The sequence below is a fragment of the Stigmatopora argus genome, chromosome 8 (assembly GCF_051989625.1).
Source record: "Stigmatopora argus isolate UIUO_Sarg chromosome 8, RoL_Sarg_1.0, whole genome shotgun sequence".
Taxonomy (NCBI): domain Eukaryota; kingdom Metazoa; phylum Chordata; class Actinopteri; order Syngnathiformes; family Syngnathidae; genus Stigmatopora; species Stigmatopora argus.
The window spans coordinates 14,165,773-14,191,697 of record NC_135394.1 but is presented as its reverse complement, the minus strand read 5'-3'; the positions used below and the strand labels follow the sequence as shown (position 1 = coordinate 14,191,697).

At 38.8% G+C, this 25,925-nt stretch overlaps 1 protein-coding gene and 1 long non-coding RNA gene across 3 annotated transcripts in view; one reads left to right on the top strand and one right to left on the bottom strand.

Moving 5' to 3' along the window:
- Window positions 1-547: 547 nt before the first annotated feature.
- kita (KIT proto-oncogene, receptor tyrosine kinase a) overlaps window positions 548-25,925 on the bottom strand; it is a 30,840-nt gene continuing 5,462 nt past the window's right edge. Inside the window, exons 3-21 of one of the 2 annotated variants that reach the window (XM_077606811.1) lie at window positions 24,138-24,422; window positions 22,992-23,131; window positions 22,375-22,567; window positions 22,006-22,195; window positions 20,309-20,424; window positions 20,121-20,235; window positions 17,491-17,675; window positions 14,232-14,338; window positions 14,036-14,162; window positions 11,429-11,533; window positions 10,478-10,588; window positions 10,255-10,396; window positions 9,005-9,117; window positions 8,797-8,927; window positions 7,042-7,164; window positions 5,493-5,604; window positions 5,305-5,404; window positions 4,146-4,251; window positions 548-3,005 (exon numbers count right to left, since the gene is read on the bottom strand). In XM_077606811.1, coding sequence (XP_077462937.1) covers window positions 2,766-3,005; window positions 4,146-4,251; window positions 5,305-5,404; window positions 5,493-5,604; window positions 7,042-7,164; window positions 8,797-8,927; window positions 9,005-9,117; window positions 10,255-10,396; window positions 10,478-10,588; window positions 11,429-11,533; window positions 14,036-14,162; window positions 14,232-14,338; window positions 17,491-17,675; window positions 20,121-20,235; window positions 20,309-20,424; window positions 22,006-22,195; window positions 22,375-22,567; window positions 22,992-23,131; window positions 24,138-24,422 — 2,741 coding nt within the window. In that variant the 3' untranslated portion in view covers window positions 548-2,765. The remainder of the gene's footprint in view (window positions 3,006-4,145; window positions 4,252-5,304; window positions 5,405-5,492; window positions 5,605-7,041; window positions 7,165-8,796; window positions 8,928-9,004; window positions 9,118-10,254; window positions 10,397-10,477; window positions 10,589-11,428; window positions 11,534-14,035; window positions 14,163-14,231; window positions 14,339-17,490; window positions 17,676-20,120; window positions 20,236-20,308; window positions 20,425-22,005; window positions 22,196-22,374; window positions 22,568-22,991; window positions 23,132-24,137; window positions 24,423-25,925) is intronic. The other variant, XM_077606813.1, reaches the window with a different exon arrangement.
- The window catches only part of LOC144078603 (uncharacterized), a 42,590-nt gene continuing 34,434 nt past the window's right edge, over window positions 17,770-25,925 (top strand). Inside the window, exons 1-3 of the long non-coding RNA XR_013301256.1 lie at window positions 17,770-17,965; window positions 18,101-18,201; window positions 20,628-20,691. This is a non-coding gene — a long non-coding RNA (uncharacterized LOC144078603). The remainder of the gene's footprint in view (window positions 17,966-18,100; window positions 18,202-20,627; window positions 20,692-25,925) is intronic.

The following is a 25,925-nucleotide window of genomic DNA, read 5'->3' as shown; positions in this document are numbered from 1 at the left end:
TACTCAGGCGAGTAGGCCGGCTTAAGAACGCCGTGTCCTCAAATAACTTCCCCAAGTGCGCTACTGGGTTAAACATTTTGGCGTCAAGCTCCGCTTCCCAACAAAAAAAGCTTCCAAGACTCACAACACATTCACTCTCTCGTGTAATTTCACACCTGACGACACAAACACACTTTAACGACCAGCCATTTAAAAGTCCACTTCCCCCACGTTCCGCCTGGGTTTAAAAAAAACAATAGTTTTAATTTAACTAAAACCTGGAGCTGAATAAAAAAAAACACCAAGATTGTCTTTTTCCCGAGGGACCTGAAGGCATCTTAGCTCGCCTCTTAACCAAAAGGTGAAGGTCAACGCCATTGGCTTTGGCATTTGGCAACGGCGAGAGGCCGTTAAGCTCCATTTCACAACAAAGAGCTTATCAGAATTACTTGTGACATGCGCTGTTGTGGAAAAGCACCTCTTGGCACGCACTCCGGCGCGACTAACCAAACATATCCGACCACACGCACCGATTCCAAGCGTCTAAAAGTACTCCAAGACGCCTCTGTTTCAATATAGACCTTTTTTATTTACATTGACACATGTGTAACGCATCCATCATACACAGCAACGCTAAATAAATATCAAAGATGCATGGGGAATAAAAGCCTGACGATAAGTGGTTCAACTCCATATTTTCCATACGTTGTCACGTTAACCGGGGTGACAAAAGTGTGTACGGTACACGCACAGAAAACCCCAGAAGAATATTTTTCTTGTAGTATGTGTACCGCGTCTTCATTATAGTAGTCATCTTTTGATATGACTTTACAGTATATGCACAGGGAATTGTATATTTACACAATTGGAGATGAGAAAGCAGGTTTTCGGGTGCGTTTACATGACGATGACAATGGGGGGGGGGGTTGTAATGTGTCCTCCGGGCCTGTAGTTGGCGATGTTGAAATATTTAAAGGGGATTTTTAAAAAGGGGTTGTCATATTTTAGGAATAACGCGTTGAAGTTTAATACAATTTAACTCAATCCTTAAGCACGCTATTAACTTTTATGTAAATTGTGGCTTATAGAAAATCATTTTCGACTATTACTACATGAACATATTTTAACTTGATTTATTTGACCTCAGAATTTTGAAATTTGAAATCATATTAAAACAATTTTTGATGTGTTTTGTGACGATAAAATGTTTATAATAATCTTGCAAGAATTAAGGGACCAAGTCATCAAAATTTCGAATTTTTTTAAATATATTTTGCGACAATTAAATGTTTATAATAATCTTGCAAGAATTAAGGGACCAAGTCATCAAAATTTCGAAATTTGAAATCATATAAAAAACATTTTTAATATATTTTCCGACAATAAAATGTATATAATAATCTTGCAAGAATTAAGACACTAAGTCATCATACTTTAAATTCACGTGAAAGGACCAACAAGTAAAAATAATTTAAAAAATCAAAACAACAAGCCATTTAAAAGAACTTAAAAATACGATTTTCTACTTCTAATCTTAAATGATCATCAGTTTTATTTAATTTAAGTGTAGCGCCATCATTGAATTAATGATTGTAACGCTCATAAAGCAAATTTTCAATATTCTTCGAGTTGCTATTTGCTCTAAAATGTTTAACAATGTCAATTTCCCAAAAGTTTTTTGTGTAAGATAAACAAAAAAATGTCATTATCATGTAAACGCATATCCAAAACGACTTAATAATAATTAGATTCTTTTTTTTGTCATTCAGAGAAGCACACATACTCTTGCGATCACAAACATACAGTCAAGTATGTTCATATGTACAAACAGGACATTAACCCGGTGGGAACGAAGGAAACGTGAACATCTGGACACAAAAAAAAAACGAGAGAGTGGGGAAAAGTAACACGTGGCCGAGGAACAATACGACCAACTCCACGTCTGCTTTCCAGTCCATTGAATGGCAAGTCCGCCACAGTCAGCTATTTTGTTGCCCGACAGAAAAACACAAATCTCTGAAATGGCAGTACCAGCATGTAAACAACGAGGAGAAAAGGGAAAGATAGTTATTTTTTTCTTTTTTTGTAAGCCTCGTCCTCAGCGTCTGGCGAAAAGTATCGACACACTAAAGAAACTAGCGTACCACGTCGTCCTTTATTGCGGCGTAACGATCGGAAATCTCCTCAAAAGCGGATCAGGCTGTCTTAATAATAGCTTATAAAAACCAGTGTCCCAGTAACTCCTGAAAAAAATTGGACCCTGAAAAAAAATCACCTTCATTTAAAATACATAATACTGACAATTAAAAAAAAACAAGCTGCATGATGGGATAGGCGGAATGAATTGAAGTGCCTCGAGTGTGTGCTTTTGTTTTCTTCTTGGATGAAACGGGACGTTAAAAGTGGGTGAAAAATATGAGAAAAATTGAAAGACGGGTGAAATAATCGACTTTTAACTTGAATGTCTGCTGTGAATGTGAATTTAGGCGACCAATCCGCTTGAACTGGGAGGGTGGCAGCGAATTTGCTAATGAGTAAGCACGAGGGAGTGAATTATTGTTGTTTTTGTTGTTCTTCTTGAAAGAGTTTAATTATAAAATGTTCTTCTTTATGTCCTGTCCGGAGGGGTAAGGGGGGTCGTCTGTATTTTTTAGTTTTTTTGTCACAGCAGTAGCAGTCTTTTGAAGGAAGGGGGAAGTGGGCTGGCAAGTGTTTTTGTTTAGCTTGTAGTAGCAGAACATGAGAGGCACTTCTTCTAAGTGGTAGGGGGCGACGGAGGGGGGCCCTCACACCCGTTGGACGCCCAGGCCGGCGTCCTCCAGGAAGACCTGGTGGCGGACTAGCAAGGGCTGCATCGGAGCGCTGTTGCCGTTTGAGCTGAGCTGTAAAGCCGCGTCGAAGATTCTGCTCTCTTCGTCGTCGTCGTCGTCGTCGTCGTCGTCGTCGTCGTTCCGCTCCTCGCCGGTGGTCGCCGGGGCGTTGGGTCTGTGCGGCATCATGAGACGGGAGCTGAAGTTCAGATAGATCTGGAAAAGTGGTGTTTTTATTAGTTTCAAGTGCATTTTTGTATACAAAAAATAATAATAATCATTCCTTTTCCCGTGACCGGATGTTTCGTTGAAAGACGTTTGGTCGACCGGACGTTTGGTCGAATGGACGTTTGGTCGACCGGACGTTTGGTCGAACGGACGTTTGGTCGAACGGACGTTTGGTCGAACGGACGTTTGGTCGAACGGACGTTTGGTAGAACGGACGTTTGGTCGAACGGACGTTTGGTAGAACGGACGTTTGGTAGAACGGACGTTTGGTAGAACGGACGTTTGGTAGAACGGACGTTTGGTAGAACGGACGTTTGGTAGAACGGACGTTTGGTAGAACGGACGTTTGGTAGAACGCTCGTTGTCAAATTATGACAGAGAATTTACTGTTGATATTTTGATATTAGATATTTAGATATTAAACTCACTCTCTCTCTCATGATTATAATTTTGAGAGCCGTTCGACCGAACGTCCGTTCGACCGATCGCCCGTTCGACCGAACGCCCGTTCTACCGAACGCCCGTTCTACCGAACGCCCGTTCTACCGAACGTCCGATCGACCAAACGTCCGTTCTACCAAACGTCCGTTCTACCAAACGTCCGTTCTACCAAACGTCCGTTCGACCAAACGTCCGTTCGACCAAACGTCCGGTCGACCAAACGTCCGGGGACCAAACATCTTTCGACGAAACGTCCGAGTACCCATTTTCCAAACCGGGGGTGCTGGAGCCTAGCCCAGCTAACTACAGGCACCAGGCAGGGGACACCCTGAACTGGTGGCCAGCCAATCAGAGGACACACGAAGCTCACAATTACACCTAGAATAAATTTGGTGTTCAAAACATGCATGTTTTTTTTGTGTACCTGGAGAAAACCCACGCAAGCCAGGGAGATCATGCAAACTCCACACAGTGGATCGGACCCTGGACCCCAGAACTGTGACGCCGACTAACACGCTAACCACTCAAAAGATAAAATTGGGATTTTTTTTTTCCAGAGTTGGGCTTATTTGTTGAGGGTTTTTTGCTTATGTTACATTTTAAATCCCCTTCTCAAGCCACTTTCTGTCTTGAATGTAAAATACCAATTATGGATAGGTGACTTGGCAACCCAAGTCTGGAACTTACGTGTTTGGTGGCGTCCGACAGCTGCTCTTCAATTCTCTCGACCACCTTCCTGAAGGGGGGTCTCTGGATGGGGTCGGGCTCCCAGCAGGACCGCATGATCTGATACCTAAGAAGAACCATTAGGTATTATACTGTAACATAATACAAAACATCACTGAACATAGGCAATGAATGTGGGTAAGTATACTTGAAGTCATATGAGGGTGGCAAATATGGTCTAAAAATAAAATGTCTGAAATTAGATATTTCAATTTTAATTGTTAAATTAAGATTAAAAAAATATAAATCACATACCGTAATTTACGGACTATAAATTACACCTTTTTTCAGAGATTGATTGTCTGGGCCTTGCGACGAAAATACTCCAGTGTAACTTAAATATGAATTTTTTTTGTCTGACTCCTGACAGCCAGTTATGTTGTTTTTATTGGCTATATCTGAAAAAAGTTATTTTAACAGATTTCTATTTATCTTGTTGTTCTCCACTTTACTATTGTTACTTTAACATATGTTCGTTCTTTATGAACAAATAAAAAGTTGCCCTCCCAAAAATGCGACTTATAGTCCAGTGCGACTTATATATTGTTTTTTCCTCTTCATTGTGTATTCTACGACTTATAGGCCGAAAAATACGGTAATTGATTTATCACCCAAGACTAGGTTAGATGACGGCTAATTATAGGAAAAGGCAAAACTTAGTATATTAATAAGCTTCATGTGATAGGTGCATGTGATCGTACTATATTAATGACATCACAAGAAAGAGCGGAAAATCTGGGATCCTCACCTTTAATTGGCTAAATTGAATTGAATGCTTTTATTGTCATTATTCAAGTATAATGAGATTTAAAAGCGGCATTAAAATATAGTGTCTTTTATTAAGACTTTTCTCCACAATCGCACTTCATATAAAAAAATCCTGTTTATTCCAAACTATTAAACAACACTCAACTGGAATTAAAAGTGAATTAGGTGTTGTTTTTTAAATGACTGAGAAAACCTGTAGGAGTAGAGTAAAAGATCATAAAAGTAGTTATATGCCAGTGAAACAGTATGAGCGTGGGCCGCCATAAAAATCTCACTTTTTACTACAAAACGCGACTGACACCTTTAAAAAAAAATAAAAAATAAACACCCAAACACTTCCTTCCAATCTTACATTTCACAAGGTGCAAACTCAGGGGAGTCCAGCCTGTAGCCTTCTTTAATCAGTTTGTAGAACTTGGCGTCCACGGGCATTCCGGGATAAGGGCTGTTTCCTGCGTGGAAGTATTTCTTTGGTCAGAAGAGACTCGAAAAAATGGGAAAAAAATAAATAAAAATACTTGAAAGGATGGATTCACATACCCAACGAGAAGATCTCCCAAAGCAGGATGCCGTACGACCACACGTCACTCTCGAATGTGTACACGCACTCAAAGATGCTCTCCGGGGACATCCACTTGACCGGCAGCCGTGCCTGAGTTGACAGTTTTTTTTTTGTTTGTTATCTAGGATGCAGGAGTTGGTTATACAAACGGTTGCAAACAGCTTTCTAACAATAGTTTGTGGATTTTTTGACATTAAAGCCAACTGCAACATTGGAGTGAGTTTGATTTATTTAATAAGGGACAGCACATATTAATGAACATATTTATATTCATGTTAATGAACATGTATATATGTAAATATGGAATATTGTAGCCGAGGGCTAATTTCCATCTTTAGTCCCTTGTGTAGGTTGAAGATAAACGATGACATTTACACACACGTAGCAGTTTTAAACAGTGTTGTGCTCGCAATTTTGTTCGTCTAATAGCCAGGCTTTAAGATGATTGGCCAAGAGGTTCAGAGATGGGAGTTCACATATTTTAATTGGTATTGAGTTCCAGGTATGTGCTTTGTCTGAATGCTCTCTTTTGGAAAAAAATAAAATAAAATACACCGAGTACCCGGAGGAAACCCACGCAGGCCCGGAGAGAACATGCAAACGCCACACAGGTGGACCGACCTGGACTTGAACCCAGGACACCAGAGGTGTGAGGCCGGCGCGCTAAATGCTAGAGTAATACAATTTTACAACGCCATTAGCCGAAGGGTTTTGCCTTGTGTTTCCAGTTGCTGCTTGAAGGATGAATAGCGATGAGGTCATGAATGTAATTGTGGCTAAACAATATCATAAAAGGGGGAAGTCACATATGCCATAAAGCAGGCAGTTTGTCGTTTGTTTTTTGTGTTAAATATTTTTAATATTTTAACCCAGAGGTGTCAAACCCAGGTTGGTTGGCGGGCCACATTCATGGTGACCGGATTTCATGTGGGGAGGACCATTTTAGATATAATATTTAGATTTTTTTAAATAAATGGATTAAAAGAACTGGATTAAAAGCCCTGAATATTCAGTTTTTTATAGATCTAAAACAATGTTTATTTGAGCTTTTTTATACATTTTTAGATTTTACAAAATGATTTTTGAACTAAAAACACAGAAAAAAATGATTAAAAAAATACAATTATTGATTTAAAAGGGGGAAAATCAGGAAATGTATTATACATCTATACTTTTCATTTTAATTTGATCCTAAAACAGAAAGTCGGCACTCATGATTTACTTTCCCGGGCCACACAAAATGATGCGGCGGACCAGATTCGGCCCCCGGGCCGCCACTTTGACACATGTGCTTTAACCCGTGAGCACTAGAATCTTTTATTTTCCAATCTGTGTCACCAGATCAAGTATAATTCAGCCATTTTATCTCTAAAGGAGTTGGAATGTTATAAAAAAAATGTAAACCAGTGTAAGCTAGCAAGTTTTTATCAGGTTTAATGCTATTATTGTTGCTTTTGTAATGGCTGTTTAAGATATCACATTGCAAAAAAGACTGTTGATTAATTAAGATTATCGTGTGTGACTCACGTTGCCTTTGACCACATAGTTGGAGTCTGTGGTGATGTCTCGGGCCAAACCGAAATCACAGATCTTTGCCACTCGCCCTTGAGTGAGCAGAATGTTTCTGGCCGCCAGGTCTCTGTGGATGCACTATGTAAAAAAAAAAAAAACACCAAAGAGACGTGATTTATGCATGACATAAGCTGAGTGTTGCATATTTTTACTTCTTTTTTTTCTTCAAGATGGCACTTGATTCTGAGAAGTAAATCAATTGCAAACGTTGTGCGAAGACATGTTTTGGCACACGCTTGGTCATAGTGGAAACATCACCATGCTTAGCGTGAGGTCCGAAATCAGATGAATTATCCATCCATCAAAGGTCGTGAAACATAAAGCTTTCCAAAAGAAACTTGGAATGGTGTGGAACATTTAGCAAAATAAAATAAATAACGCAAGGAATATTGGGTTTTATTGTTCAACAAAAATGTAGCTTGTCAAAATGATGTGAATTCATACTTAGAACTTTAGAAAACCAAAATCAAAATGGGTTTTTATAAAACTCATCCAGTGGGTTATTAAAAAGTACATTTAACTTTTCCAAATATATTAACTCAGAAAAAAATAAAATGAAGACAAAATTATGTACCGTATTTTCACGACTATAAGACGCACATAAGTCTTAAATTTTCTCCAAAATAGACAGGGCGCCTTATAATCCAGTGCGCCTTATATATGGACCAATACTAAAATTGTTATCACGATAAAATTAAATAAATCAGTCGATAGGGTACACCATCCTCTACAGCTCTCACAACTATGGCAAGCAGCCCCCGACTCTACTATTTTCCCCGTAGAAAAAGTACTGCGCAGTGACTGCAGGGATATATAGTTCTTTTGTCAATACACCCAATGGATTGTGGCCTGGACGTCGACATCAACGCAGCTTTACGAAGCACGGAAGGCAGCATTGGAATAGTTACGCAAGCTACTAGCTAGCTACTATTTGCGAATGGATTGTGGCCTGGACATCGACATCAACACAGCTTTACGAAGGGTGGCAGGCAGCGCCGGACTAGTTACGCTAGCTACTATTTGCGGATGGATTGTGGCTGCCTGGACAAAACGTATAAAACTCAGCGTTTTCGATGACTCATTCGGACAATTGTTCAATTCGGACACAGAAAATGAGGACTTTGATGGATTTGTGGGTGATGATGACGTGAGTACATTGTAAAATGGCTAAATAAAGTACAACCGAACTTAGTTTTGCTTTCGTTGCCTTTTTAAAACCGTGTTTTTAGCGTGTGTCTGTATGTTTAAGCTGGCGTATGTTTTGCCATGCCTGGCTGCGTCTTTAAAAACGGTGCGTCCTGTGTGTGTGTCAAATATAGAAATAGAACTCGTTACTGACACTGCGCCTTTAAATGCAATCCGCCATATAGTCGTGAAAATACGGTATTTATGAATCAATACACTGTAATTTTTAGATGACAAAATTCCAAAAGAAAACATTATTTTAGTCATATATAAGCAGTACTGGAGTCTTAACCTGCAGGAATATGCACACCTAAAGAACAAATTTAATGTTTTTTTTTGTCCAATCATGCGAATGAACGAATATTCAATGTCTGCCATTTACCCGTTTCAGATAGATGGGAATTCTACCCGTTGATAAACCAGTAATCGGTATTGTTGTGCTCCTGTTTTGACAGGTGACCAGCTGTTTCCAGTTTACACGTGCCGCTAACAAGGCTTTTAAAATGGAGGGGCGAGATAACTCACATTCTTGGCAGCCAAAAATTCCATTCCTTTGGCCACTTGGTAGGAAAAGCTGAGGAGGTCTTCGGTGTCCAGCGACAGTCCGTCGTCGTCGAACATTTCCCCTTCGTCATCTTCTTCGCCGTAGGAGCCACCTGATGAAAAGAATCGATAAAATGGAAGGATCGTGGAAAAAAAATGAAAAAGGAAATTCGACGATGGTCCAACTTGCCTTTGCGGAAAGAGCTTCTCTTCTCTACCGTGGTCGTCGATGACGAGGATGAGGACGACGGCGGCTTGCCAGTGGCAGAAGGCCTCATGCTCATGTAGCCGTTCAAGCTGTCGCTGTGAAGATAGAAAAGAGCAGTCTGAGAACCAGCGTTTCAACACGCCTACTCCTACGCAAGTTCTGGGTAGTAAACTGTCCTTTGACGCATTCCAGGGCTTCATGCACACAATTCAGATTTTGCAGACCGTACAGTCGTACCTCTTCTTACCAAATTAATTAGCTCCAGAACTTTTTTTCCAGGTTGAACATTTCGTAAGTAGAGCAGTACTTTATATGTAAATACTCTCATTTTTTCCACGGTCACCACAAAACTCCCAACTACATAAACTCTTAAAATTCATCAGAGTGACCGAATTTTGTAGGAAAGGGAAAAGTGTGAAGACGCACAAAAATTAATTCCTGGGTACGGGATGAATAAAATGTAATGTAATCTAATCTAATCTGATCTGATCTAATCTAATCTAAACAAACCGTACACTCGTACCTCTGCTTACAAAATTATTTGGTTCCAGAACTTTTTTTGTAAGTTGAAAATTTTGTAAGTAGATGAGTACTTTAAATGTAAATACTCTCATTTTTTCCACGGTCCCCACAAAACTACCAACAACATAAACCCGTAAAATTTGTCAGAGTGTCCTAATTTTGTAGGAAAAGTATGAAGACACAAAAATTAATTCCCGAGTACGGGATGAATAAAATTTAATCTAATCTAAACAGACCGTACAGTCGTACCTCTACTTACGAAATTATTTGGTTCCAGAACTTTTTTGTAAATTGAAAATTTCGTAAGTAGAGGAGTACTTTATATGTAAATACTCTCATTTCTTCCACGGTCCCCACAAAACTATCAACAACATAAATCCGTAAAATTCGTCAGTGTCCCAATTTTGTAGGAAAAGTGTGAAGACACACACAAAAATTAATTCCTGAGTACGGGATGAATAAAATTTTATCTAATCTAAACAGACCGTACAGTCGTACCTCTACTTACGAAATTAATTGGTTCCAGAACTTCTTTTTGAAGTTGAAAATTTCGTAAGTAGAGCAGTACTTTATATGTAAATACTCTCATTTGTTCAATGGTCCCCACAAAACTTCCAACGACATCAACCCTTAAAATTCATCAGTGTCCCAATTTTGTAGGAAAATACAATTGAATCTAATCTAAATTAGGAGCATTTCAATCAACTGACCCCACTTTGCCTTTCTGCGACAGCACATTGCGATAGTAGCAATCCTCTTCCATCTTGGAGAAGAAAAAAGACTCTCTCTTCCTCCGTAAAAAGTTTAGAAGGTCGCCGAAGCAGCAGTATTCTGTGATCACCAAGATTGGGCCTGCAAGAACAGACAAACCCGTCATGCCTGATATCAGGGGAGAGGACAAGACTCATCCTAAACATTCAGAGGTGAGGCTACCTCCCACGGTGCAGGCTCCCAGCAGGTTAACGATGTTCATGTGGTTTCCAAGATAGCTGAGAACCTTAAGCTCAGACATTAGGGCCTCTTTTTCAGTGGAGTGAGCGCTCGCTGTTGAAAAAAATGAGAAAAAAACCCAAATTTATATAGGTTGAAACCATATGGCTATTAATAACCATAACAAAGCTGGCCCGCCGCATCATTTTGTGTGGCCCGGGAAAGTAAATCATGAGTGGCAACTTTCTGTTTTAGGATCAAATTAAAATGAAGAGTATAGATGTATATTAAATTTCCTGATTTCCCCCCTTTTAAATCAATAATTGTAATTTTTTAATCCATTTTTTCTGTTTTGTAGTTCAAAAATCATTTTGTAAAATCTAAAAATATATTTTAAAAAAAGCTAAAATAAACATTGTTTTAGATCTATAAAAAACTGAATATTCAGGGCTTTCAATCCAGTTCTTTTAATCCATTTATTAAAAAAAATCTAAATATTATATCTAAAATGGTCCGGCCCACGTGAAATCAAGTTGATGTTAAAGCGGCCCGCGAACCAACCCGAGTCTGACACCCCTGGGTTAAAGTCATGAGCTGCATATGATGAAATACAAATTTCCTTTTCCAATAACGTGAAATTGTTCATTATCATTTTTTCAATTCAATTCAATTCAATTTTATTGGCGAAAGATTCAGGATTGATTAGGTTGGGGTCGTGTGCAGCCTGGTAAGCATATTGAATACCCCAATTGTCTTGTGAGGCGCTATACTATTTACGATCCATTCCGTGTTTTTTTCCTGACTCGCTTTTTACTGACTGATTTTATCATCCCGATAAGCTTGTCTCTGTTCTAATGGAGTACATGTGATGTCTGACTCAAAGCCCCCCGGGCAGTCATTGTAAATGCAACACAGCGGCTCAGCTGCGCTCGAATTTAGCGCCCTTCAACGTACATTTGAGCATCTTGACCGCCACCGTGTTGACCGAGTCGGCCTTGGAGAGTCCGTACGCCGTGGCTTCCACCACTTTTCCGAAGGCGCCGGAACCGAGCGTCTTCCCTGCGAAAAGACAAAGAAAGATCTTATTCCCCCTGCCTGTCCACCCTTTCCCCCTCCCTTCTTCTCCCTTCAATTGGCACCCCGCCACTATTACTGGGACAACACCCGTTGAGCCCCCGGGCTGTGTGCTCAAGCACCAGGACGTGTAGGATCCTGTTGGAGGAGCTTGGTTAAAAAAAAACAACACCCAGGGTATGTCAACAATATAATGTTTGCGGTGTGGCAGGTTGGGTTTTTGTCATTGTTGGGCAATGGCAGGCACAAGTGAGTTTTTTTCCACGTTTTATGAAAGATGTTTTTTTCTTCTTGAATTTCATTCATAGATGTCAAAATAAATTTTGTTTCGCATTCTTATCAGTTGAACTTTTCTCTATTTTGAAATAAATGACCGTATTGGCCGTATTTTCTTGCGTTATGGCGTTTCGTCTGCAGCTTTGTGCATGTCAAGTCTAATTTATGCGCGTATAAGCCGTACCCTCGATTCAGTCATCATTTTTTCAATATAATGTTTGCGGTGTGGCAGGTTAGGTTTTTGTCATTGTTGGGCAATGGCAGGCACAAGTGAGTTTTTTTCCACGTTATATGCAAGATGTTTTTCTGTCTTTCTTGAATTTCATTCATAGGCGTCAAAATAAATTTTGTTTCGCGTCTTATCAGTTGAACTTTTCTCTATTTTGAAATAAATGACCGTATTGGTCGCATTGTCTTGCGTTATGGCATTTCGTCTGCAGCTTTGTGCATGTCAAGCCTAATTTATGCGCGTATAAGCCGTTTTTTAGCGACAAATACGGCGTATATGCGAGAAAATATGGTAGATCATTTAAAGACATTACGCTGATAAGCTTCTTGAGGTTTTTTTCTGCAAAAACAAGCCAAATATTTGCAACAATCGAGGACTATGATGCTATTGGTGCTCAGTGGTTTAGTGTATAAAGTACAGCCTTAGCATCATATAAAGCGGCATACTAAAAAAATTGATGTTTTTTGTTTCAGACAAAAATGTAACAGAAAATAATCGAGAAGCAGTGTATGAAGGCATTTTTCAACTGTTTGTTTTTTTGTTTTCTCAGAATTTTGCTGTGAATCATTCTCTTCACTTACACCCTACACGTGTTTCAATTTTGTCATAGACTCCAGTTTTCCTAAAACCGGGAAACGGTACAAAGGAAAAAAAACTGGCTTGAAGTCATTAACTGTCATTGAAATTGATAGATGTCCGATCTATTCGAAGTTGGAGGGTGAATGGACGTTCATTCGTTGCCACCCACCGATCTCAAATGGATTTGGACGTCTACCTAGACTTCTGGAAATTTGTAGCAGGAGGATGAAGTTCATGCATCTAAAATTGATTAGAGAGATTCTCTCATATTTTGCCATTCCTTTGTCAACTAGAATAGGCTTCATAAATAAATAAATTAAATTGATTGTGTCTCAGGAAAACATGACGTTGACAATTATAGACTGTCAAAACAAATCAAGAGGAAGATTCCGCTGGCTGTGGAGTCAGACCGTAGAAACCGAAACTAACAGGGAGCTTTTTGTATGTGTTCTTTCTGGATGTGTTAAGAAAAAACAAACAGTTTGATACACCACAGAGAAAATTCATTAACTCGGCTTAGTTGTGTTTATGTTATGGAAAGCTGGAATTTACAATATTGTAGGAGGTTGTTGCAGTGTTTAGGCTACTAGTTCAGACATCATATGTTATGCAGAAGAGAGGCTGGCACGATTAATCAACAATCGATTGATGTTCAAATTACTGACAACTATTTTCGTAGTTGATGAATTGCTGAGAGAAATCTAAAAATGTTCAAAATTCGCTTTTTTCAGCCTTTAAATCTTTTAAATTAGGTTAAAAAAATAATAATTACATGTAATGTTTTTTATTTAAAAATATTTTAAAATAAAAAACATGTTTGCATTATTAGTATATTTTATTTGTATTCATTAGTTTTAATTATTTAAACAGACAATTGTAAAAAAAAATTGAAACATGAACACATGATTATCTATATTTGCTTTGGAAAACGATCAAAAAATATTTATTCATAGTGCAAATTTTCAAAGCAAATTATTTGGTTCCCTGCATATTTACAGCTATTTTTTACTGGATACTTTTACAGTAAAGTAAATTCGAGCTGTTTATAGTTGACTAATTCACAATCAAAATAATAATTTTAGCAGCCCTGATCGACAGCAAATCAGATTTGAAGTGATTGGATGACATTAAAAGCGACAAACTTCCAATCCATTTTAAGTGGGGGAGCTCACAGTGATTGGCCCGCTACCTCGGCCAATAGCAGTGAAGGAGTTAAACTGCTATAATTTGCAGTGTGCCTCCATATTTTTCTCTCTGCTACTCTCCCTATCTCACACATAAAAAATATTTTCTATGGGGGCTTGTCAGAAATGACACGCGTTAGCGCTAGGTACCCAGGCTCGTGCCACGGACGGGTGTTAAAAAAGTTCTACACCAATACGCGAAGAGAGTGGATGGCTCACCAAAACGCAGGTTGTTTCTGGGAAATTCCCACTGGTGATCGTAGGGTAACTGGGTGGGGTCAATGTACACGTAGTTGTTACCGTGGATCCCTTCAATGACCTTCCACTGCACCTGGTATTTGGGTTTCTGGGAAAAAAAACAAAAGAGTTTAAGAAAGGTGTCAAATGATACGTTAATAAAGGCCTATGATAATACCTGCAGGTACTTGTAGAAGAGCAAGATTAGGACCAGGCAGAGGAGGGAAGCCGCTGAAACTGAGCCAATCAGCAGTGGGGTGAACAGATCGTGGGGAATGGTTCTCTCTGTAGAGAAAAATAATAATAAAAACACAATCATAATTAATGTCTTGAATTTTTGACAGTAAAATCAATGGACATCCAATCTATTTGCATTGACCAACCCCTACATTTCATGAAAACCTGATGCTAATCCACACACAACTAAATTGCCAAATCTTAAAATTCCAAACCCAAATCTATGAGAATGTCCACACATTAAAATAAGACCTTACATTTTTTTAAATGAATTCAAACCTGTAAACTGATAATTACGAGGTGTATTCTACCTGCTTACCATGCTATTATCCCACAAAATTTACTAACAATTTTCCAATGGACAACATTAGCATCCATTGTGTGTCCTCAATGACCCAAAATGGGATGTCCACATATGTGGGCGTAGGTAAATATGGTGTTGTGATATTATTTGTATTAAATTATTCAATCCAAATGAATGCTGATTGCCCTCAATAACACAAAATATTTTTTTCCCTTTCATATTTTAAGAGTAATTAAGCCAATGCCTGCCAATAACAACGATAGACGCCAAACTAATTTAAACTGGGAGGACTGGCTCTTCAAAGCTCATCTTTCAGTACCATTGACAGCACTAGATTTAAATTTAAATGAGTGCTAAATTCATAAAACGAGTTAAATTAAATGCATAAAAGGTCACCTTGTGGCACCCATAACAATATTATAGATACATACAGTATATAAGCGCAACAACAATGACGAAACCCCCTCAAAATATTGACTAAAAGCACAATTTAGCATGGATTTTCAGATTTTTCAGTGCTTGTCTCGCAAAAACTGCTTGGTAAACAGTCGCTAAGAGACACACGATTGGTCTGATAAGATAGGAATTAGCTAGAGTCCATTGTTTACTTTATGACTCTAACTCCAAATCCATGCGGTGTCATAACGGCTTCCCCATCTGCCATAATGCCTCCCCCATGCCTCCCAAATTTACAGTAGAGCAACTAGCTGAGGTTGGAGCAAGGCACTATGCAGGCTAGTGGGTAGGGCAAGGGTGTCAGACTAATTACAATTATTGATTTAAAAAGGGGGAAAATCAGGAAATTTAATATACATCTATACTCTTCATTTTAATTTGATCCTAAAACAGAAACTCGGCACTCATGATTTACTTTCCCGGGCCGCACAAAATGATGCGGCGGGCCAGATTTGGCCCCCGGGCTGCCACTTTGACACCTGTGATATACACAATCAGGGGCAGTTTTTGTAATGGGAAATGTGGGCGACCGCCCAGGGCGCAATCTATTTGGGGGCACACAAAAGGCCTCAAAAACAATTTCCCAATTATACTGGTAGTTTTCTTGACCAAAGGTCAGGACCTTTTTTGATCAAAAACACCAAAAGAAAAAAATGGATAAAAAATTGCAATTATTGATTTAAAAAGGGGAAAATCAGGAAATTTAATATACATCTATAATCTTCATTTTAATTTGATTCTAAAACAGAAACTCGGCACTCATGATTTACTTTCCCGGGCCACACAAAATGATGCGGCGGGCCAGATTTGGCCCCCGGGCCGCCACTTTGACACGTGGGGTAGGGTGATGATTTTTGCAAATCGGGCAGGTAGAAGTTCTAGGCTGGGGTTTGGAGGTGTTGTGGAACTCACGTAGAGATTTAGAAACCACTGACGGGTTTACTGGTGGATTTGTTCCTGCAGACTCTGCATTCTCCGATTTTAAGTGGGGAGAAAGCTCCTTAACTCTATAAAGAGCTTATTACACGCCAGTGGACAGTGAAGCAAACAATAAGGCCAGGCCAGGCACGGAAGGGGGATCGAACACATTCGACTGACTCGCCACAGCTGTAAAAACTCAAAATCACTTTGGCGTTTGGGGAAAAAAAATGAATTAAAATTGACGAGGTTTTCAAAAGACTGTGTCAGACATTTAAAAATAGAGATTTGTTTTTATCACAGAGGGACGATTAACCCTTGTTCAGTTCTACTGATGGTCAAATATTGTGATGGATCACTGCCACCTTGACCCAGTCAAAAAGGATTGGACATCTTTGCCTGTGAATGGTAGTGAATGAGTTGTGTGGAAAAGCAGTTTAATCATTTTTTTTAAACGATATAGAGCGACCTGTCGTAATAAGTAACCAATTAGAATGATTCACTATGGTTGTAAATGCTGCACCGCAAAATGCTCTTTAATTGGAAGTTATTACACACCCATGGAAGGTATGTCTTAATGGCTTTGGGTGTGTCATTCCAGACATGATGGCTTTGAATGAAATTTGCTCTGGTATGCACTATCCTGATCCTGTAATACAGCAATGCTGATAGCATAAATAGTCTAACCACAAGTGTAAAAACAAGACAACTTAAGGTAATTAAACATCTTAAGGAACATCAAAAGAAAGATGAAAGGCAAGGAGATATTATGCAATACTAATATTAAGTAATGGGAAATTATAATGGCTTAATGATAATTTCTGCCAGTGAGAGAAATGTAACAAAGGCGGTTTTATTTGGTTTTGTATGGCTGTTGTTGTGCATGTTTGTTTTTAAGTAAGCTCATAATCGTATATATAGTTTTTTTTTTGAATGAAACTTGCAGGGTATATATGTAATATGACGGGGTTGCGATGAGGAAATTTTGGAGTAATGAGGTCAAAGACCCGAAATACAGTAATCCCTCGAATATCGCGGTTAATGTAGACCAGACATGGCAGTGATAATCGAAAAATCGTGAAGTAGGGTCACCCCTATTATAGCTTTTTTTTCCCAGTGCTGAGTCCTAGTAGCAAAAGTGGCTTCTGCTTACGAGTTTCAGCGTGGATTTTCACATTTTTATGAACTTAAAAAATAATCTAATCATAATTTTTTAAAATAATTTATATCGGGAAAAAAAATCACAAAGTAATGAATTCACGATAATCGAGAGATTGCTGTAAATGTGGCTGTTCAGCTTGAAAAGTTCTGATAAATGGATTTCCCCATTTTTTTCTTGTTTTTTTCTTTGCAGCTCCTTATATGTTGTGACTATATGTATATTTTAGGTTAATACAATTTCACCAATAAGCGTGTATGACTATAAATACCAGAAAAAAATCCGCGAAAGTTGAAGCCGCGATATAACGAGGGAATACAGTACATAGTGGTGCATATGTGCATACTTTATGTTGTGGCTCACCAGAAATCGAGAAAAGAGTGTAGGCCTGCTCTCCTTCCACCGTAGCCACACACTCCAGCGTACTGAAACGTCCCCGGCTGATGTTCACCCGACTCTCCACCTCAGTCTTGCCAAACATCGGGCTGAACAACGTGATAGTGATGATGTCTGTCTCTTCTTGGGTGGCGTTCACCTGCTGAGAGCACCTAGAGTAAACAAAGAAGAGATTTTAAATTTTCTTTTTGGGAGGGGGGGGGGATTAGCTGTTGTTGACAGGACTTTTTGTGGGATCAGCAAACTGGTTCTTAAATATCCAGACGTAAGCATGTTGATTTCGAACCACACGTGGTTGGAAATTCACAAACATTGTTATTTTAGTCAGGCACCTTTGTGGGCAGCTAAGGGTTAATACGTGAGGGCCACTGTGTATTTACGTAATTAGCACACCTGCTATGATATCCGAACTAATGCTATCGCAGCTCGCTTACAATGCGGGGTACGTGTTTTGTGGCCCCGTTTAAACGCCGATTTTTCCCAAATAGTGCTATCTTAGCTGTATTATGTCTATCATTAATGTAGTATGTATGATCGCTAATTTTATGCTCTCTCTTTCTCTTTTTTTCTAATTCAGCGCTCGTGCAACGCGAGATAATGCAGTTCTACCTCTGCTGTATTACCTGATGAGGGATGCTAATTCAACTAACACGATCATATTTCTGCACTTTAATACAGGTAGGGGTCGAAAATCGGTGCAAAGCATTAAATCTCATTATACTTGTACAATGAAAATTAAGGGATTAAATCCAGATCAATTCAATAAATAGCTGATGCTAACCAGCTGTTAAAGCATTGGCAATGCCATCTATATATGATCGAACATATATGTTAATTGATGCTACTGTTTCGTAATGAGATATGATTTTTTACATTGGACCTGTGATGCTGAAGTGTGTTTTTAATAAAAATCAGTACATGATTCACATAAGTATTTTCTAGTGGCGGTCCGTGCATTTTCTCGTAGCGCCTTCAACGAATCAATCCAACCCTCAAAAACTATTTTATGGCTATAAAACCTCTACTGCAGCTACAGCTGCAACACATAAAAAATCATCAATAATAACCTCATACAATTGAAATATTATTTAGGAATATAGCCATATTTTACTCACCAATAATCATTTTTAACTGTACACAATATCCATCCTCCTTTCTTTCCTCCTTTTCTATCGCCATCGAAGCTAATGCTGAAAGTCGAGCCTGTCCTGTCGTATTTCTGGCATACGTTTTTATTCGATTTAGTGCTGAAAATGTTCGTTTCCGGTTGCGACAGTCTTGCTTGCTTTGGAGGTGTCCGACCTTTCTTAATGATGTCTTATCGACGCTTGTTTAATGCAGCAGAGCCTGCAGAACTGATTGTGAAGGCCTTGAGGCAGATTTCTGACCCTGGCAACAAATAATGACTGAAATGTGATTGGTTAAATGCTTCAATATGAAAACACATCTGGAAGCAGTGCAACCAGGGGGAAAGGAATGAAAGGAAGCTAACAGACAATTTGGAATTATTTAATAAGTATTGATGGACAAAATATAATATATGATTCAGATATTTCTTAGGCCAGCAGAGAAGGCCTTGAAGGCCCTGACGGCCCGCCACTGGTATTTTCATATTTTAACCTCCCGGTGGACATTCCATCCATAATAAGCAGGTGCTTCTAGTGGTTTTATTGGTAATGATGTGTGTAAAATCAATGTCAGGCTCCATTTTTGACAGTAGCTCACCACAGAACATGTTTTGGTTTGGAGGTGAACTCCGATCTTTGCGTTGCTGATCAGGAATGTTGTGATGAAAGGTCGTCAAGCAGTTCTCCAAACCCTTATTATTATAATTTTTTGGGTTGCAAAATATCACACGAGTCAGGGTGACCTTTCAAAGCTAATGAGTACCAAATGCAATAACAATGTTTCACATTTGTCCCAAAAATGATGCTAAGTGGCTCATAATATTTGTTTTAAAAAAGCAAATGTGCAAAAAAACACTCAAGAAACTCTTCCTTGTGTTTTCACATCTCTAAAAGTAAATCAGAACACAACAATCCAAAACCAACAAATAATTCATGATTAACTAAACCAAGGCCGGTAGTAAACATTTATATTATATTTGTGTTTTGCTTACAAGCTCATTTAATTCCATCCAAAAAAAAGTATTCCTAATGAGATAAACAAACAAACACGTTTTTTAAAAATCCCAAAACCAACAAAGAATATTTATTAGGTACCCTACAAATTTCTATAAGTTACTAAATTATTGAAAAACTCATGTTTAAAAACAGCAATTAAAAATCAACTATGCTAAAAATAACGATTAAAAAGTGTTCATAGCCTAAATAATACCTCAGTTATATTTCTCATCCAGTAAAAATATTTTAATCTGTTTAAATAGTTTCCTGAGGTGAAATAATTAATAAAATCCCATTTAATTATATCCAAATTTGCCTTTTGATCTACAGTAGAAGAGTCAACACACTTACTAAATGAATTTCAAACAAATTGACACAAATATTTTCAGGGTAGAATAATGAATATCATTACCTAAATAACTTAAACTTCACAAGAACTTCAAAGATACGTAATGTTGACAATTTGGCACTAACCTGATGTAGGGCTGCTCACAGTAGTACCAAGTTATCTTGGGAGCAGGGAATCCTTCTGCCACGCAGCGCACTTGCCCATCCACTGGGCCCTCATGTGACACGATCTCGGGTTTAGCTAAAAAAGAAATGGAAACATGGTTTAAAATGCCCAAAATCAACACAACTGTTCATTTAAAATCATCACTCACTGGTCACAAAGATGGCGAACGTCTCATTCGTTGAGGCGTCGCGGTTTGCGGCTTTAAACATGTACACGCCGCCTTCCGACATCTTCAGTCGAACTAACCTCAGTTCGCTGCTGTACCTGAACACCAATGGGAAGACGGCGTAGTTATGTAAAATCAACAAAAGTAAAAAAAAATAAAGAAAATAATATTTTGTTTTAACATGAAGTATTTTCAAGATGATTAAAGCACATTTTTAGGTTATATTGTGATTGTCAAAAAATGATATTGCTGTTTTTTGCATGGGATTGTGCTCACTGTTCTCGTCTTCTCTCTTTGTCAGGTAAACGGGTGAAAAATATATCCGCCAATGACGTCTTTTTCCATATTTGAGGGCCACACAAAAAGTAAGTAGGCGAGAAAAAAAACATGCGGTTGTTTGTAGAGATGTCTCCGTAAGGATTTTTTAAAATTGCAATCCAAGAGCCCAATGCAAGGGTGTCAAACTCGAGTTGGTTAGATCCAATATATAGATTTTTTTTAATATTTCTAAATTGGATTAAAAAAACTGGATCAAAAGCCCCAAATAGTCAGTTTTTATAGCTCTAAAGCAACGTTTATTTGAGCTTTTTTTTCTTAGCATTGGAAAATGTCTTTTAATCATGTTTTTTATAAGTGGAAAATGGAAAATATGTGTATATTTATTTTTAGATTTTACAAAATGCTTTTTGAACTAAAAACACAAAAGAAAAAAAATGTATTAAAAAAATTGCAATGATTGATTTTATAAAGGGGCCAATCAGGAAATGTAATGTACATCTATAATTATTTGAATTTGATCCTAAAACAGAAAGTCGGCACTCATTCTCATACACACTTTCTCGGGCCGCACAAAATGATGCGGCGGGCCAGATTTGGCCCCCGGGCCGGCACTTTGACACCTGTGGCCTAAAGCTATTGGTAGATTCCATTACATTAAAACTACCACAAAAAAATTAAAACCAAGTTTTAAAAAAAATGAGACTAGAATAAAAATCAAACGACATTAGATATTTTTTTCCTAACTTGCCATTTTGTGTCACAACAGTTCCATATAAAGTTTTAATTAATTTTGGTAAGTTTGATGCCATTACATACAAACTACCACAAAAAAGTAAAACCAAGTTTAAAAAAAGTTGAGACTAGAATAAAAAATCAAACGACATTAGATATTTTTTTCCTAACTCACCATTTTGTGTCACAACAGTTCCATATAAAGTTTTAATTAATTTTGATAAGTTTGATGCCATTACATACAAACTACCACAAATAGTAAAACCAAGTTTAAAAAAAATTGAGACTAGAATAAAAAATCAAACGACAATAGATATTTTTTTCCGAACTCGCCATTTTGTGTCACAACAGTTCCATATAAAGTTTTAATTAATTTTGGTAAGTTGAATGCGCCATCCTTTTCCCCGTCATATTATTCAACAATTGGACCCGCCAGGTATGACATTAAAACATATCATTTTCCCCTTAGCGCTTAAGAGTAACAATGCAAACACTTGAAGGTTTACTTAGCACGCATTATAACGGCCAAAGCGTTTTAGGCTCAAATATCCCGAGGCCAGCTTCTCTGCTTCGTATTTGTCACGGAGCCGCGAGGCTTGCGGGCAACTCCATGCTAAATTCCACCACTGCAAGTTGAGTGAGGAGACATTCAGGGTAGTTTTTCGCACCTATAGTCGTGCGTGCGCTGCGTAGTGATCACGTGATCGCTGTTGTTCTTCAACTGTTGGCCCATGAAGCTCCAGGAGAAGGTACGTGGCCTGGGGTAAGCCGACATCTCGACCACCAGGGATAAACTATCCCCCGAGCGCACATGGATAGTCCTGTTACTCGTTGATGTCACGTTGAGGAATCCTTTATCTGAAGGCGAGATGATCATCATTTTATGTAGCTACGCATTTGCTTTATTAACGAAAAATAGCACAAATTCTGCCTTGACAATGACTCGTCAATCAATATCCGTCTGTCAGGTTTTATTTTTGGGGGGTCGGCAGAATTTGCAATACTCCCAAATGGCGCTTTGGATTCTACTAACTCACCGTAGACGTTGAGCCACACAGAGCGTACGCTAACGCCCTTTTCGTTCTCGGCCTCACAACGGTAGCGTCCGCTGTCCCGCCGCCCCGCGGAGGTCAGTCGAAGAGTGGCGCTGCGCATGTGGTCGAAGTGTTCCGCCCGGATATGAGACGCAGTGTCAACCTTTACTGGTTGCTGTGGATACCAGACGGCACCCTGTCAACGCCCAGAGATCTCTAGAGATTAACCCCGTCTGCACGGCTATCCTCACCACACGCACACAGGCAAACACACGTAACGTAGCACACAAAAAGTCTAGATCCTTAAGTATGACCTCTTATACAAGATGTGTCCAAATGTGTACACAAAATCAAGACATGCAAGGGTCATGCTAAAATTTTGCAAAATCCCTCCGACAATTGTCAAGATGAGCAGTACGGAAAATGAAAGTTATACTTTGATATTTATACATTTCACAATATTTGTAAGAAAACTACGGCATGTGCTGTTTAAAGAAACATCTTGCTTGGCAGGTTTTGTATGTACTATATTTGGTGGTTGGGTCAGTTGGAGTATTTTCTCTGGAAAAAACGCCCACTAAAAATATATAGAACGGTAGTAGAATGCAAAAATGCCTCACCGAGCCAGGCGGGGTGACCCACTTGAGCTTGATATCGCCGTTGACATTAGTAGTGTTGCAGGTAAGTGCCAGATCCTCCTTCAGGGTGAGGAGGACTCGCTCGGGTGCTTGCATCTCAATGACAGGAGGTGCCGTGGGGACTAAAATGGGAGCAATGATAGTTTTCAGAAATCTACAGAAAACTTTGGGTGAAGTGGATTATTTTCAATGGTTTACTTAAACTTGGATGATCTGAAAATAGATCTACTCTTACCAGTACCACATCTACACTCCGACTAAAGATTGACGTACAAGGCCAAGTCAAATTTGAATCATTTAGATCAAGGGTGTCAGACTGCCGTTCGCAGGGCCGCGTTAACGTCAACTCGATTTCATGTGGGCTGGACCATTTTAGATATAATATTTAGATTTTTTTTAAATAAATGGATTAACAGAACTGGATTAAAAGCCCTGAATATTAAGTTTTTTATAAATCTAAAACAATGTTTATTTTAGCTTTTTTTAAATAATTTTTTAGATTTTACTAAATGATTTTTGAACTAAAAACACAGAAAAAATGGATTAAAAAATTACAATTATTGATTTAAAAGGGGGAAAATCAGGAAAGTTAATATACATCTATACTCTTCATTTTAATTTGATCCTAAAACAGAAAGTCGGCACTCATGATTTACTTTCCCGGGCCACACAAAATGATACAGCGGGCCAGATTTGGCCCCCGGGCCGCCACTTTGACACATGTGATTAAGATATTTAAAAACCCTAAACCATTAAACTGACTTTTAAATACTCGCTTTTCCAGGTCGAATTTCAGTACATGCTATAAATATATTCATCATGGGACTTTTGCTGTGGTTCACACACAAACATGTACCTCTTACAGGTTCATGGGAAAGGCTCAAAAAGATTTTAGATTTGTCTTTGAGTCCTTAAAAAAAGCAGCATAAGGCATAATAAATCTGCTTCTGTTTTCTCTGAAACATTAATTAAGTAGAAGTCAAACATTTATTGTTATATAGTATCATAATATGTCCAGATTATCATCACAAGGGGTTACTGGGGCGGGAGAGAACCCATTCATGCTGATGATTGGCTGGATGCAGGCCGTACTCTAAGATTAAACTTTCAATACACAGCCTTGTTTACCTGGCTTGACGGTAAGATGGTAGTCATGCGAGCGTACGCGCCGCCCATGCAGCGTGCCAGCGCACACGTAGCAGCCTTCGTAGGCCTTTTGTGCGTCTCGGACCACCACGCCTTGCTCCAGGCTGGCGGTGAGGCGTAGGCCGGGAGGTAGGGCCGCGCCGGAGCACGTCTCCAAGTGCAGGTCGGACAGGTTTGGATCGGTTGCAAGGCAGGGGATGGAAACAGTGTCGCCCACGCGGGTGAGAATTTTGAACACCATCGATTTTCTGAAAGGGTTGTCAGGATCTGGCAAAATAATACAAAAGCTTTGAGTGAAAGGAGGTGGAGGAGTGAGGTCTTGCTATGCCAGTTTGCTTTTCTCAGTTGTTTTTCCAATTCCAATTTAGACAGGTTAGTTAAGAACCAACTATTGTACGGTTTATACTTTCATCTATCTACCCCTGGGCCGAGCCAACCGGCCCTCAAGGATTCCAGTCTTGGTTGTAACTGATCCAACACAGACAGTTTAACCAATACGGTTTTTGCAGAAATAGGGAAAATCTTAGAAAATCCACTGACTGCACTTGTAGGACACCAGACTGGTGAAAAGGTGTCCTCTTAATGGGTTGGAACGAAAACCTGAACCCACTGCATCTCTCTGTGGAATAGTTTTCCCAACACTGGTATACCCGTTCATTCTGCATTTTATTTTTGTGTCTGCTATCACATGATTGGCTCTATGTGTTGCCATGTCAATCTAATCTGCCTAGGGCCTTTAGTCAGATAGAAATTCAGAAAACTCTCTACGGGAAGGGTGTCAGACTCAGGTTGGTTCGCATTAACGTCAACTCGATTTCATGTGGTCCGGACCATTTTAGATATAATATTTACAATATTTTTTTTATAAATGGATTAAAAGAACTGGATTAAAATCCCTGAATATTCAGTTTTTTATAGATCTAAAACAATGTTTATTTTAACTTTTTTTAAATTTATTTTTAGATTTTACAAAATGATTTTTGAACTAAAAACACAGAAAAAATTGATAAAAAAATACAATTATTGATTTAAAAGGGGGAAGATCAGGAAATTTAATATACATGTATACTCCTCATTTTAATTTGATCCTAAAACAGAAAGTCAGCACTCATGATTTACTTTCTCGTGCCGCACAAAATGATGCGGCGGGCCAGATTTGGCCCCCGGGCCGCCACTTTGACAACAGTGCTCTACGGTCATTGAAAATTCATCTGTCTTAGCTTTATAGGTTTTCATATCCTGAAATTTTAGGTAGAAAATGTTCAAATAGCTACTTTTTTATTGCCCAAAGACAATCTGAAATCTTATGCTTTTCTTCAAATTGGATCTGATTTCCAGGATTCACAAGTGTAGTTTCAATGGGCCGATTGTTTTACCTTCTGATAAAGAAACAAAAATCTTTTTAAATATATACAAAAAGCCTAATATAACCTAGAAGAAGAACTGTATTCCCAGTTGTGGTTTCCTTTGACCTCCTGGATAAAAAAGTGCCTTTGTGTTTTTTGCCTGCGAGAAGGAGTGTTCTGATGGGACAGAGCGGCACATGGTATTATCCTGAAGCGATGGCACCAAGCCAGGGAAACGTGCTGGCCAAAACAGTTAAGCATGCACTCTAGTTGCACGAGGCCATGACGCAAGCACACCTACACTTGTATCTGTACTCCTTCAAACCTGTCATTTTACAACAACAACATTTTTTTTTATTTATTTTCCGCACCTCTTATTCTTTCAAGGCCTGCGACCCTGAATAGGTTTCTAGCCAAATGCAAA